Source organism: Sceloporus occidentalis, unplaced genomic scaffold (genome assembly GCF_023333645.1).
Source record: "Sceloporus occidentalis isolate IW3139 unplaced genomic scaffold, rSceOcc1.0.p SCAF_295, whole genome shotgun sequence".
Classification (NCBI taxonomy): Eukaryota; Metazoa; Chordata; class Lepidosauria; order Squamata; family Phrynosomatidae; genus Sceloporus; species Sceloporus occidentalis.
The window spans coordinates 710,930-723,826 of NW_028317275.1; the positions used below are offsets into that span (position 1 = coordinate 710,930).

General features: G+C 41.2%; 1 protein-coding gene across 2 annotated transcripts; it reads right to left on the reverse strand.

Moving 5' to 3' along the window:
- Nucleotides 1–275: 275 nt before the first annotated feature.
- Nucleotides 276–12,469, reverse strand: LOC149275203 (toll-interacting protein). 2 transcript variants are annotated; one of them, XM_089504906.1, is made up of 7 exons: nucleotides 12,437–12,469; nucleotides 7,046–7,195; nucleotides 6,645–6,827; nucleotides 4,817–4,969; nucleotides 4,157–4,247; nucleotides 1,946–1,966; nucleotides 276–487 (listed from the first exon to the last, which is right to left on the reverse strand). In XM_089504906.1, the coding sequence occupies exons 1-7, from the start codon at nucleotides 12,467–12,469 to the stop codon at nucleotides 276–278; spliced, it is 843 nt and encodes a 280-aa protein (XP_089361032.1). The 2 variants fall into 2 exon arrangements, with proteins under 2 accessions (XP_089361032.1, XP_089361033.1); XM_089504907.1 differs by lacking the exon at nucleotides 1,946–1,966.
- Between the last annotated feature and the right edge of the window lie 428 nt (nucleotides 12,470–12,897).

Below are 12,897 nucleotides of genomic sequence, written 5' to 3' on the forward strand. Positions count from 1 at the left end.
TGAGCTGATAACAATGTCAGAAGCATGTATTTCCACTGATGAAGGCCCCACCAGGGCAGGAGAAATAAGAGGCGATTTCTGTCATCAACCACTAAAAAAAAAAAAAAAGAAAAAAAAAAAAAAAGAAAGCTGAGAATATCGCAATCAACAGTCAACATAACGGAGCAGTCACAACTGCACATAACGGGTCGGAACAGCACAGATGGATAAATCCACCATGGCAAGTCAAATGAAAGAACAGCACGGGACGGGAATCGGCCAGGAGGAACAGGACACTATGAATCTTCTGCGATCTGGAGCAGGGAGTTGATTGCGGCGTCTCTATTTCCGTTTTGGGCTTCCAGGACGATTCGGATAGCTTCGGGGTCCATGCTGGGGAACATATCTAGAAGAGCTTTAAGGTCGGCTTCTTTGGTTTGATGCTGGGGATTAACTGCGGGTGGGGGGACATTCACTGGCGTTCCAGAGTTGTAGACAGTTGGCATGCCTACAGAAGAGAAGAAAAGGGCTTAAATATCATTTAATGGCGCACTATAGTCAATTAGCTGCTTAAGTCTTTTCAGAGACCAGATCCCCAGCACATACACGAGCCAAGCATGCACCACCCATGGCTTCTGAACATATTGTTGACGACGGACGTCTTCGCTTTCCATTCGTGATGTTTGGTTCTGTTGATCTATTTAGGTGTATGCCGAGTAAACAGAAGTCTACAAGGGCAAGTTTACTTGCAAAGGGCATCGGGGGCACCAAATCATAACCCAACACATGTCTGCTCCCGTGACAGAAAAATTGGGGCAGTCAGAAAGGCAAATGATGGACCACGGGTTCTACAACAAAAATAGTAAGATTTTATTCAGCTTGTTTATTAGAACATTGCCGACCTCCTCCAAAACAGCAACGGTCCGTAAAGGTGAGACTATACATTTTGATGACAGCTGGCATTTGTGTTTAGAGTCCAACATTCAGAGTCCCATGAAAATGGGGGCTTTCATTAGAAAATGTGCTAGCCTCATATAATAGTGATTCACTACATATACCATTTAGATCTAACATAAAATGTGTATATATATATATATATATAAGAGAAAATGCACCTTTTTTCTTGTTTTCAAATTGTAACACTTGCAAAGTAATATGAAGGGTTTTTGGTGTGTATAGTTTATTGCTAATAAAACCCTACTGATTTTGCAGAAATGTCCTCTTTTTTTTTTCTTGTCTCCATTGAGGACATAATACTTACATTTAACAAAAGTCAATTTGAAGAACTGATTGTATAAATAACCAGATGCTGACCGTCCCGGGGACATAGGAGGGTATTTTCTTAATGGTTGTAATGAGCGATAGACCCACTGATTAAATTATTTCCAGCAGGGCCATCTTCACATTTACAGAAAAGAAGGGATTTTTATTAAACCGGCTTGGTTTTAGAGGAGAATAAAAGGAGTCTTGGGGTTCTACTTTGCATGAGGTCACCCAGCATTATGCTTATGTTGGGGAAGAAAAAAAATACAGTATTTTAAAATACATTTTGTGTCTTATAATGCATGGCCAAGATTGCCCTTGCACGTTAATTATTAATTTGTGCACCAGTCTATGAAATAGTACACAACGTGCATTCTTATCCCTTTCAATGAGATTTACTGAACATGGAAGAAAGACACAAATGTAGTATAATGGAAATTTGGGTCACATCTACTTAGAAAAAGTGTATCTCTAAGAATACACTTTATTAACTTTATTTTAAGCTACAGTCCCACTATCATGGCAAAAACCATTCTAAAGCAGGCAAAGAGCACCACTTTTATGACGGGTGTATTGCTTATATAAAGAAAGCCATCATTTTTAGACATATTAAAACCACGGCCCTAAATACAGTTACATCAAAAATAGCTATAACGATAACATATAGTAGTTCTTTGGACAAAAGCGAACTGTGTAGACTTACCGAGAGAAAAATAATCAAAACCTGGGTGATCAGTGTAAGCAAAAGAGACAGACACAGATAGAAGAGAAAATGGAATAGAGAAGACAGAATGTTAATGGGTTGCATACAAAGATTTTTCTACGGACAGAACAATAACAATTAAGGAGAAAGGGGTGATCATCTATTCAAAGTACTAGTGTTCTCCTGTATTAAAATATTTAATCCTCCACACACCATTACACGGCACAAGGTTTTGCGCTAGCTTCAGGAAGGCGGGGGTTAAGTGTTGCACTGGAGGCAGAAGTATACAATGTGATGTTCTAGTGTATACATATGTTGGGGCTTGGTAGCAAATAAAATGACTCTTATGGCAGAGGTCTGCAGTGGTCCCCATAATGTTGGTGGGCACCGATTATACTTCTGCCATATTTTAGCTGAATTTAGTGACCCAAGGAATAAGATATTTCATGGTATGCAGGAAGATGAGGGCAAAGGAAAAAAAAAAAAGCATTATGTGGTCGAAAGCAAAATTTTGACAAAGGAGGTAATTCACAAAGGCAGATGTCTTCGTGTTATATCGGTATGTTATCTGCACATAGATCGGGATCAGATCTGTATTCCACGTAGCTTTTGCAGACACCATTTGCATTCCAATCCAACTAATTGAGAAAAAACTTTCTAGACATAGACCTAAAATAGGTACGGCCTGGGCAAAATGGGACAAGGGTAACAGGGACTTTGAAAACAGGCAGGGTTGGTAAAAGAGGTGTAAGCGTGTGTAGGTGTACCATTTACTTACTCTGCCTTACGCAAACTCCAGCCCTGCACAAGCTACAGCTACTTAACTACACTGTATGGACATGGAAAGCATGTTCTTCTGGTTATAAGAGAACACCGTACACGCTACAGAGCAGTGTATTCTGCGACGGTGCAAAGTGTGCTGCGGACATGTGCAGCAAAATAAAACATCAGGTGGGTATATCAACGTTTTACATATAGGTTTCTTAGTCACTCCAATAGCACAGGTTTGTCAGTTTTTCATCAATGGATAACTTATAGACCATAAAAACAACATGACCCATCCATCATTTGTTGATCCAGTTTAAAGGGATTGTTATGTCTCAGCCGCTCCTTGCACACAGACACCAAAGCAACAAATTAGAGTTCATGTCTAATAGTCAATCCGTTTCCCACCCATCAACAATGCATAGAAAAGCTGCGGTGCCCACCTTCTAATACATACGCTTGCATACCTTTTTAGAGCGACTGAATATGTATTTCAGCTACCAAACGCATGCACGAAGTCAATAGATCTCCCAAACCCCTAACAAAATCTGCCATCAGAAATCCAGAGAAGCCATAAGTAAGGCAGCTATCAGAATGGCAGCTTTAAGGCACACTATTTATTCCCATTTGGTTGGCATGCTGGGTTTCTAACGGTAGCCCTGAATGAAGGTGCTTATAACTCCTAAACAAGGTGCTGGAAGAGAGTCATAGGAAGGCAATGCACACAAATTCAATGAAAATATAGTATAATCAAAGCCACTCAAATGTCATGTTGATATAATGCAATAAAAAGTTGTTTACCCTACTGCATCTAGGAGAAGAAAAACTACCACAAAAAGGACACAGTAAGAGGGGCAAAGGTTTAAAAGTAATAACAGGAAATATTTTTTGACTGCGATAGTAGTGGATGCATGGAATAGCCTTCCAGTAGAAGTGGTAGGGGTTAGTGCAGTGAAGGAGTTTAAACATGCATGAGGTAGGTATAAGGTATAGGGAAAGTATTCCCTAGTTGGGCAGACTATATGGGCCACATACTACGTTTCTTTTAAAGGACTGGTTTCTTTCTACCTGTTCCAGAATGCTGTCATTTTCCACTAATAGAAAAATGTACCAGGTGACATTGCTGTCATCTTGGCATTTGCTACAAATACATCTAGCACAATGCACAGACACAACTGCATTCCATACAATAACCAAATCTGGCTTTTTGTCTATCCCATTGATGCTTAAGTTCCCTCACTGTACTACCATCTACTACTGAGAGACTGTTCCATTTATCTACCACCATCAAGTCTAATGAACGCTCCTCAACAGCAGCAGATAAGTTCTTTTGCTGTTGATGCACCTTTTATTGCCAGAGTTCAAGTCACCCAGAACTGTGAGACATCAGTACATTTCTCCCGTGCAATTAACCCAGCCCTATGGATTTAGACATTGATCATTCACCTGCAATGGGTACATAGCCGACTCCTTGCTGATAGACCGTAGGCATCAAAACCACTGGCTGAGGCTGCATCATCATTGGCGCTGCAAGAGACTGAAACACAAGAAATACGCTCATTCAATAATTTTAATATAGAATAGATTTACAGACAAACCAAGAGGGTTGCGAGAGATCAGAATATTCCACTGAGAGGTAAGACCCTTATCAAGTAAGAAGTCAGGTTTTGCATAATGCATAGTTCAAGGCTTCTTCTACCTCATCTCACAGACTTAACTATGCATTATGCAGGGCCAGCAGGAGAAGCTGACGTGGGTTAGAGCATAGTAAAGTTGGGTTAGGTGTAGATGCATGGGAGAGGGTGAGAGATAAAGAGAGAGGGTGAGAGATAAAGAGAGAGAGGGGGTGAGAGAGAGATGAGTTATTTTAAACTGAAACAGAATATCAGTTATTGGATATTAAAACGCAATCTGATACTAACAAAGGTCTTCAAACTACCGGAGTGGGAATAAATGAACAACAATTAAATAGATTATTCAGTTCATATAAGGTACTAATGAACTCTTCGTGATATCAATCGGAACATTAATATTCTGCACAGACAGCTAATTCTTCTCAGTAGCATTGTTTTCTCATTCATGCCCTCCAACCAAACATGTTCTCACCGTGTAGGACATGACCAGGTTAATCATGCCTTCTTTGTCATCCCCCTGCCTCCCACTCAGACTGAACCACTCGTCCACCACCTTTCCTTCTTTAAGCGTCTCTGGGATAGTGATGTGCGTCCAAGCAATGCGGTCATCCATGGAGAAAGCTCGCTGCCAGCACAGGAAAAAAAAAAAAAAGTTTGTTTTCCATGCAATGGTGGTCAACCATTTCCTAAAATAACTGAACTCCTCAATAAAAACATTATTTATTTATTATATATCATTTTTATTGAGGAGTTCAAATTCTACTGTTTATAGGGATGGGGAAATGTTTACATGTAAACATTTAGTAACGGGGTCCTTTGCAGGAAATAGAAAATTGTGAAGAATGCTGAAGGTGACTTAGAGCTTGAGGCGCATTCGCTGCCAGCTGCTGATTAGCAGGTAGCAGGCGACGGTGCCTCTGTTCACACTTTGATGTTCATTGGTATCTCCAATACAGAATAAATGTGGAAGCGTACAGTGCTATGTATATGGAGGGAAGAGCACAAAACATACACATGAATAACAAAGTTTTCTGCGCTAATGTAATACTTTGAGGTCTATTGTATGTACAGTAGTTGGGATTGTGCAGGGACAGCCAGGTTAAGGTAGACACAGTCTGGTTCTTGACATGTTTGCGTACACTGCAGTGATATATTCTTGTACGGAATTCAACACTGTGACAGGACTTCCAAACACCGTATTTGCTCAATTATAAGATGACCCCCCCAAATTTGAATATTAATTTAGGAAAAAAAGAAAAAGCCTAAATATAAGACTACCCTATAGGTAAAAAAGTTTTACTAGTAAATATTAATTCACATTAATTCATATTTAATAAAAACTTTTATTTCCTTTTACTTGCCAACCTGCCCCGCAGTTATGCACATCTGCCCTACGGCTTGCCACTATGCCCCCCAGATATGCCCTATACCTGCCAATATGTCACTGCCTCAATGATATGGTTTTTAACCCCCATTATGCCACTCTGTCCCCCAGAAATGCCTTTTAACCCCCTATATGCCACTCTGCCCCCCCCCCGACTTAACAACGCTTCCCCAGACTCGTTCCTCGTACTTCAGACTCCCTGGTGTCTAGTGGGGGCAGCCAGTAGACGTCTCCACAATGCACGTAGACAACCTCTGCTGCCCGTTAGTTCCGCCAGGGCTTCTATGACGGAGCACCTGCGTGACCTGACCTTCCGGTGCTCAGTCATAGAAACCCCGGCAACAGCGGAGGTTGTCTGTGCGTATCCTGCAGACAACCTCCGCTGCTGCCGGCACTTCCACCGGGGCTTCTATGATGGAGCACCGAAGGTCATGTCATAGAAGCCCCCAGAGGAAGTGCCGGCAGCAGCGGAGGTTACCAGAGAGGAGGATCCCTGCAGTGCTGCGGGGGATCTGGATCTTAGTCTTATAGTCAGACCTCTATTTGAGGTCTAAATATAAGACGAGGGGTATTTTTAATGGAATTATTGTAAGGAAAGGAAAACAAAATGAAAAAGTATAACTATGGTTCTCCTTAGTTATAAAATGAGCAGCTACGGCTCCTGTGTTACCTCCAGCCAAGAGGCAAATGCTACATTTAAAGTTCTAAAAACTGAGCGTACTGTGTACTGTAGGCAGTCAAAATTAAATCTATCATGGGGTAAAAATAGACCTATTAACCTGCAATTAGCACAAGGGCCAAGATTTAACCTGTGCAGCTTCCACTGCTGAATATATACACTAAGAAAATGCATTTAGTTGGAGGCTATTTGATTATAAAGGTGAAAGCGACATTTCATTTGCATTTTCATCCCAACCTCATCAAAGATTTCCAAGTAGAACGAGTCCACTCCAGGAGGAATAGTGCACTGGATGACTTTGTTCCACCTGGGGTTCTTGGCCCCATTATGGGCAGTGGGCGTCTCGTACACCGCATATCCCAGACGTATCCTGCAGTACGGATCCATCCTAGTCATGCCATAGTTCTTTGCAAGCTTAGCCTGGGAAGATAAGAAAAGTAAAATAAAACAATAGATAATAAGCATCTGATCGCGACAATAAATGGGGGCAATGTTTTCCAGCCAATGTCACAGTTTTCTGCAACTCCTGTGATGTCATCAAAATGTAGTTATATGAACTTCCCACCTAAAAAAGACACTTGGTGACTCTACTTTATGAAGTATTAAGGTAGTTAAAGGGAACGTGCTTTTCAACGTACCTGAACCACTGTGATACTCAGCCTGCCCATAGTGCCCATTGCTCCAGAGTACTGTAGTTGATGTGCAGCCTGGGCGTCCAATTGAATCTGTTGTTGTTGCTGGGTGGGAGTGATACGCAGGAAATCCTGAGGCAACTCCCCAATAAATACCTGCAGGAAAAAAAAACGACATTTTCAATCAGTCAAACAGCCAGAAGCACTGCCATTATCCCAACCTACATACCGACATCATATGTACAGAAAATAAAATCAATTTATATTCTTCAACGATCTTCTAAAACAATGAAGGATCTAATAGCACATTCTCAAGCCACGATCTTTTAAAATGTACCTCAAGAGGCTAAGAAGACAGTAACTCCAGCATTTTCCCCCTCAGGGATCAATAAAGAAAATTGTGTTTACTTCCGTGATCCTGATCCTAATTCTAATCAAGCAGTGTTTGCCAGGCAGCGTCATTGGGTCTATTAAACATGTGCATGTACGGGTACGAGTCAGCTTCCTTCAGACAGGGTTTAGCCTCCTGCTGGTATAATGGCATGCCTGCTATCTGACCATTAAACAGAAAGGGATGGGGGTCCGGCTGCATACAGCGTGCATCACATACAATATATCGGTACATCATTAAACTGTTGGTAGTAAAGAAAGCGCGAGACCCCACTCCGCAATCCTTTGGTCTAAAAGCTTTAATGGGGAGGTCCCACTGGAAATTATTTTTGGGCTTGAGCATAAAATAACCTGCTTACACAGTAACGTATGCTAGTATCAAGAAAAAAGTGGCTGCCATTGTTGTCAGCCATGCGATACTTTGGGTCATTTTCTCTGCTCAAACACCACACCGAGCCGATTGTTTATGGCAATGCTAATGAAGTCTGTTCCTCTATAGAATACTATTAGCCAGACTGTCCAGTTGGGTGACTGAGACCGAGACATTGTGTATCTTCAATGTATGACAAGGAGTCAGGATATTTGTACGGTAGAATGGGCTACAAAAAACAGAGCAAGAACACATGCAAATTGCGTATATACAGATTAAATACGCAAAAAAACAGAACAGGGCATGAAGTTGGATAATGAACGACCAAGTCAAAACGTGCAATGACACTACTTTGCAGCAAGGATAGTAGTTGACGATATATCAGACATACATACATTGTTATACAATTGTACAGCGCTGCAAAATATGATGGCGCTATATAAATCAATAAAGAAATCTCACACTGGGCAGACTAGTTGATGCACTAGTTTTCCCCAATGACGCAGAGAATTTCTGGTTTCTGTCACATAAGGTGTGGCAGCGCCTGCCACGTAAATCTGGTTTCCACTTTAGGTGTCTCAGAAAAGGTTCTTATTGAGAAACATTAAACAAGTGCATCGTTCCTGCATTCCTACGCAGCGAGAAGAACGGATGGGTACATACCAAGGCTTGGGACAGGCACTTCAGGAGGCAGAACCATCCCGAAAACCTACTGCCGCCTGAAGCAAAACCATCCCACCGACCTAAAAGGGAGAGCCTTCGTTACAGCTTTCAGCAGAGCGCAGTTTTTTAAGCTATACCTGCACATTTTGGCTTAAAAGCTGAAATTTTGAGGTATTTGGTATTGAAAAAGGAGGGGGGGGGGGGATTTGGCCTCATGGTAGCCTAGAGCGATTAATAAAAAAAAAAAAAAAAGTCCCTGTTGTGAGGACCGCTAGATCTTCCCCCAACACAAACAGTAAGAGCAACTCAATAGAGAGGGACAATCAAGCAACCAAGATGGCGGTTCTCATTGGTATCCTCACACAAGATGGTTTTCTGATGACAAATCTGAGTATTCCTGTCCCATGCCACCAGTTTGAAGCTGTCCACACACCTGGAAGAGAGTTTATTTATGTGTATCAGGGATAGACAGCCATTTCTACTGCCCTGGAGCTCCACTCAACCACCGGCAGAGCCATACTGACCAAGACTAGTGACAGTGTTACAACTTCTCAGGAGAAGCCACCCTGCCAAAACCTCTTAAAGCCAAAGTGTGAAACCCCAGTAAACGGTACAAAGCCCTACTGCTCTGCAATAACACCATTTTAAAAAGCACCTTTCCAATCCTCAAAGGTTCTGATACAAGATTATATCGGCCTTGTGAGCCAAAGTCAGAAATCTTTACGCAAAAGGGCCCCCATTTAATACTACATTGCAATTTAAGAATCCCATAAGTCAGATGCGGTGGCATCAGTGTCAGGGAATGCAAGAACCATGAATTTCACAGACAGTTCTACAAGAGAGTTTCAGGATATCCACCTGCGGCAAAAGTAGAAAGGCTGAAGAACAAGAAGTAAAGTTAGTTGGGGAATTGCCCACCCAACTCCAGACCTACAACTCATAGAGATGGGGCAGGACCTGAAATGAGCTCACGTTCAAAAACCTACAACCGTTACAGAGTTAAAGCAGTTTGGCATGAAGGAGCCGGCCAAACCTCCCCTGGAGCTGTGAAACGTCAGCGTCGTTAATCTATCTAGAAAGAGAAATGTTTTAGCTTTTGCTAAGCATGCAGTGGGTAAGAATCCAGATCCATGTTGTTTAAAAATCTCACACCCCCTAAGACACAAAGCCTTAAATTGCAAAGAAACAAATTCCAATCAAGCCACTGCAATATCATTAAAGGGCTCAGCCACGCAAACCCGGTGCTATCATTAAACGTCCCGAGTCCCAGACGGCGAAGCAAGAAAGAACTTCATTAAATCTCTCTGCAGCGTCGCCTCATAACCAAAGCATTCTGCCAAAAATTCAAAACCAGTCTCCTTTCGGACGTCCAGATGTTTCATCGTACCTTCGTCAAGTACACAGGTGGAGGTCCTAAGTGTTAAATCCCTGGATTAGAGAAGGTGTGATCGCCCGCTGCAAAACTGTGCTTATTCTCCCAGCGGTGAAATAAGAGGCACTCTCCTCTGTCAGACTGAATAAGAATGCGGTGCTTCCAGGTTATAACCGAAAGGTGTGTGATATGACATCATTGGACACGACCTTTGGATTTGCTGAATTTTTCATGTTCACAAAGGCTGAACGAAACAATACGTTTCTTAAAGTTTCAAGGAGTGTGCGATACCATTAATGAACAAAATAAGACGTTGCTGGGAAATAAGCTTATTCAAAGCTTGTGTTATTAAAGTCATTAAACCATTGGGCGCGGGGGGGGTGAAACGACAAAAATGTTAAGATGTATTTATTGGTGTGTTGGTTACTCCAGTATCCCTTACAAACCTCACAGGCCTAACTGCTCTACGGCAGAGGTGGAAAAGGTGGAAAAATGCTTAATATCCTACATTTTACACAAAAAAGTCAAATGCAATTAAAATGTTATAATTTAATATGATAATATACAAGGATTCAGGCAAAAAGGAGGGGGACCAATTGGTCTTAATAAATCCTCAACGTTCATAAAAGCATATTTTGCCAAAAGATTAGGTGTTTCAGAAGCCAAGGTGGTCTCCCTCTATGTAAACATATTTTTTCAATCAATTACTGTAGAACATCTTTTAGATTTCCTAAATTTGTGATTTCTTGAGCACTCATTTCTGTCTTGTAATTTTTGTTATTTTTTTTTTTTATTAGTAGGGATAATCCATTTGGATCTTACATGGCTACAGTGAGATAAACAATATGATGCATGAGAAAAGCAACAATATATCTAAAGAGATATTATGTTCTCTTGTCATCAGTTCATTGACCTAAAAATAATAAAAAAAATCCTCTACCGAGCTGTAAAATTAGATCAAAATGCTTTTAAGCCGAGAAAGTCAGACGCAGGTCACATGATTAAGCGTGCAAGAAACACAACAAACTAAAAGTAAAACATAAAACAAAACAACAATTCCAATGTTATGCTTCATTAAGACCGAAATCTCAATTAGTAAAATAATTCTTATGGAGGACTAAGGAAGCAGCAATATTTTAAGCCCACTCCCTATTTTTTATTTTTTTTTAAGTGATTAAAAACTAAATCCACTGCAGTCTCCATAGGCTAGCCAGAGCATTTGGAGGCTGGAAAGATTTTATTCGGAAAAAAAAATAAAAATAAAACAGAAAAAAGGGGGAATCAGCATCTATTTTTTTTTAATAATTGAAGAGGTTTGCGCCCAGCTTTCTTTTTGGCTTCTATAAAAAAACACCATTAATGTTTTGTATGAGACCAGTGTCCGAGTCTGTCAGGTTCACTACAAGAGCCAGATTTAAAAAGAAAATGCGTCGGGCTTGCATTCAATTAGACCGGCAGTGCCTGTAAAATCATTGGCACCAAGCGCTCCAGACGAGGCTGTCAGTAATTATTGAACCGTTTTCTTATTAAAATATTAATTGAACCGCACAACTGTCACTGTAAGAAAAAAATCATCCTTTCGATCCTTTATTTTATGTACAAAACTGATTCAAATGTCATGTCATCTGTATAGAACGACATTAACCTATCTTTGCAAAATAAAATGAAAAATCACTATACTAATTATAAAGATTATTAAAGATGTTCTTTTACAGTGAATCTCAGTGGCAACAAGTTCATTTCAGTCTTGCACTAGATAGTCGCAATAGAACAAATATAACCATTTAATCTTAGGTATTTGCCAAATTGGGACATAAATTAGCCCCTATGTATTCACACAGAAATCTACGGCGAGGTTCTGAAAGAGAAGCACTCGCCACGGGACTTTGAGGATTGATCCACATCCCCCTCCCAAACGGCCTAATGAGTTATAAGCAGGTCCTCTGTCTTCTCAATCAGAATGTCTTAACGTGTTGATACTACAGTCAATTGCAATGTAGTTATTTTCCTTCTCCCCATACTATAATAACCCTACAGAAACTGATGGCATTCTCTAAATGCAATATGATATTGAATAAAGACCATTGCGTCAACACCTTGTATGAACATACATATGGGTCTGATCATGACAACTTGCCTCAAGTATGCAAGCAGCTGCCTCACCTAGATTCTGGAATATATATATATATATATATATATATATATACACACATACATATATACATATACATATATATATTACCGCTTGTCTCATTAGCTCTGCCATATCATGAGCGGTGTGTGCATTAAATCACATTCAGTAGGTTAATAAATATCTTGTATCATTTACTTATATTCTATATTCTTGGTTACCATAGCCCGGCCAATATCAGACTAAACCCACCCAATAGGAAGCTCTGTCGTTCGCTTCTTTCCCATTGTGTTGCCGCTTAAAAACCCCTCTTGCTACAATGTATCAAGTTCTGACAGGCATCAACAATCTGAACTTCAGTCAGTGACACAGTCACCATTTCTATCCCTCCCCTCATGCCCAGGCTGCACCTGGGGCTGTCTACCCTCCCCGCTCCTCCAGCACCCTACTAGTGTCGTTACGATTATTTACCGGGCCCCGCTGGGTGCTAACACTCGTCGCCATGGTCTCCGGGCTGTTGCAGTGTTCTGTTTCCTTTGGACCCAAGCACTTCCTGTTCTGAGTGTACCGTCTGACACTTAGTCAGCTGACCCGCACACTAGGCGCACGCGCTTGCTCAACCCACATCAACAACTTTATTACAACTCACAGACAGAGCAAGCTCGTTCACGTGCGCTGGGCGCGTGCGCGGCAGTATTATTCAGCGCGGGCTGCTCAGGGAATCTCAGAGCCCTTCGCCAGATGACAGTTTTGAATGTCTGCTGGTTCCCACACTCCATTAAAGGGAGGGCAAGCGAGATAGGCAGTGGTCTCTTTGCATATCTACCTGCTAATCTAACCCTTTTTCCTCCCCTGATGTATGTCCTTTGTAAGGGCTTGGAATGTTTGGTGGGTATGAGAGTATGACAGTGTTCTGCAGACAATGTGTTTAT

Excerpts from the sequence above, each read along its gene's own strand:
- LOC149275203 (XM_089504906.1), bottom strand. The coding sequence starts at position 12,469 with ATGGCGACGAGTGTTAGCACCCAGCGGGGCCCG. Across the intron at positions 4,248-4,816 it reads ACCTGGTCATGTCCTACACG|TCTCTTGCAGCGCCAATGAT; the intron begins GTGAGAACATGT and ends CTTGTGTTTCAG. Across the intron at positions 1,967-4,156 it reads CGGCTATGTACCCATTGCAG|GTTTTGATTATTTTTCTCTC; the intron begins GTGAATGATCAA and ends CTGATCACCCAG.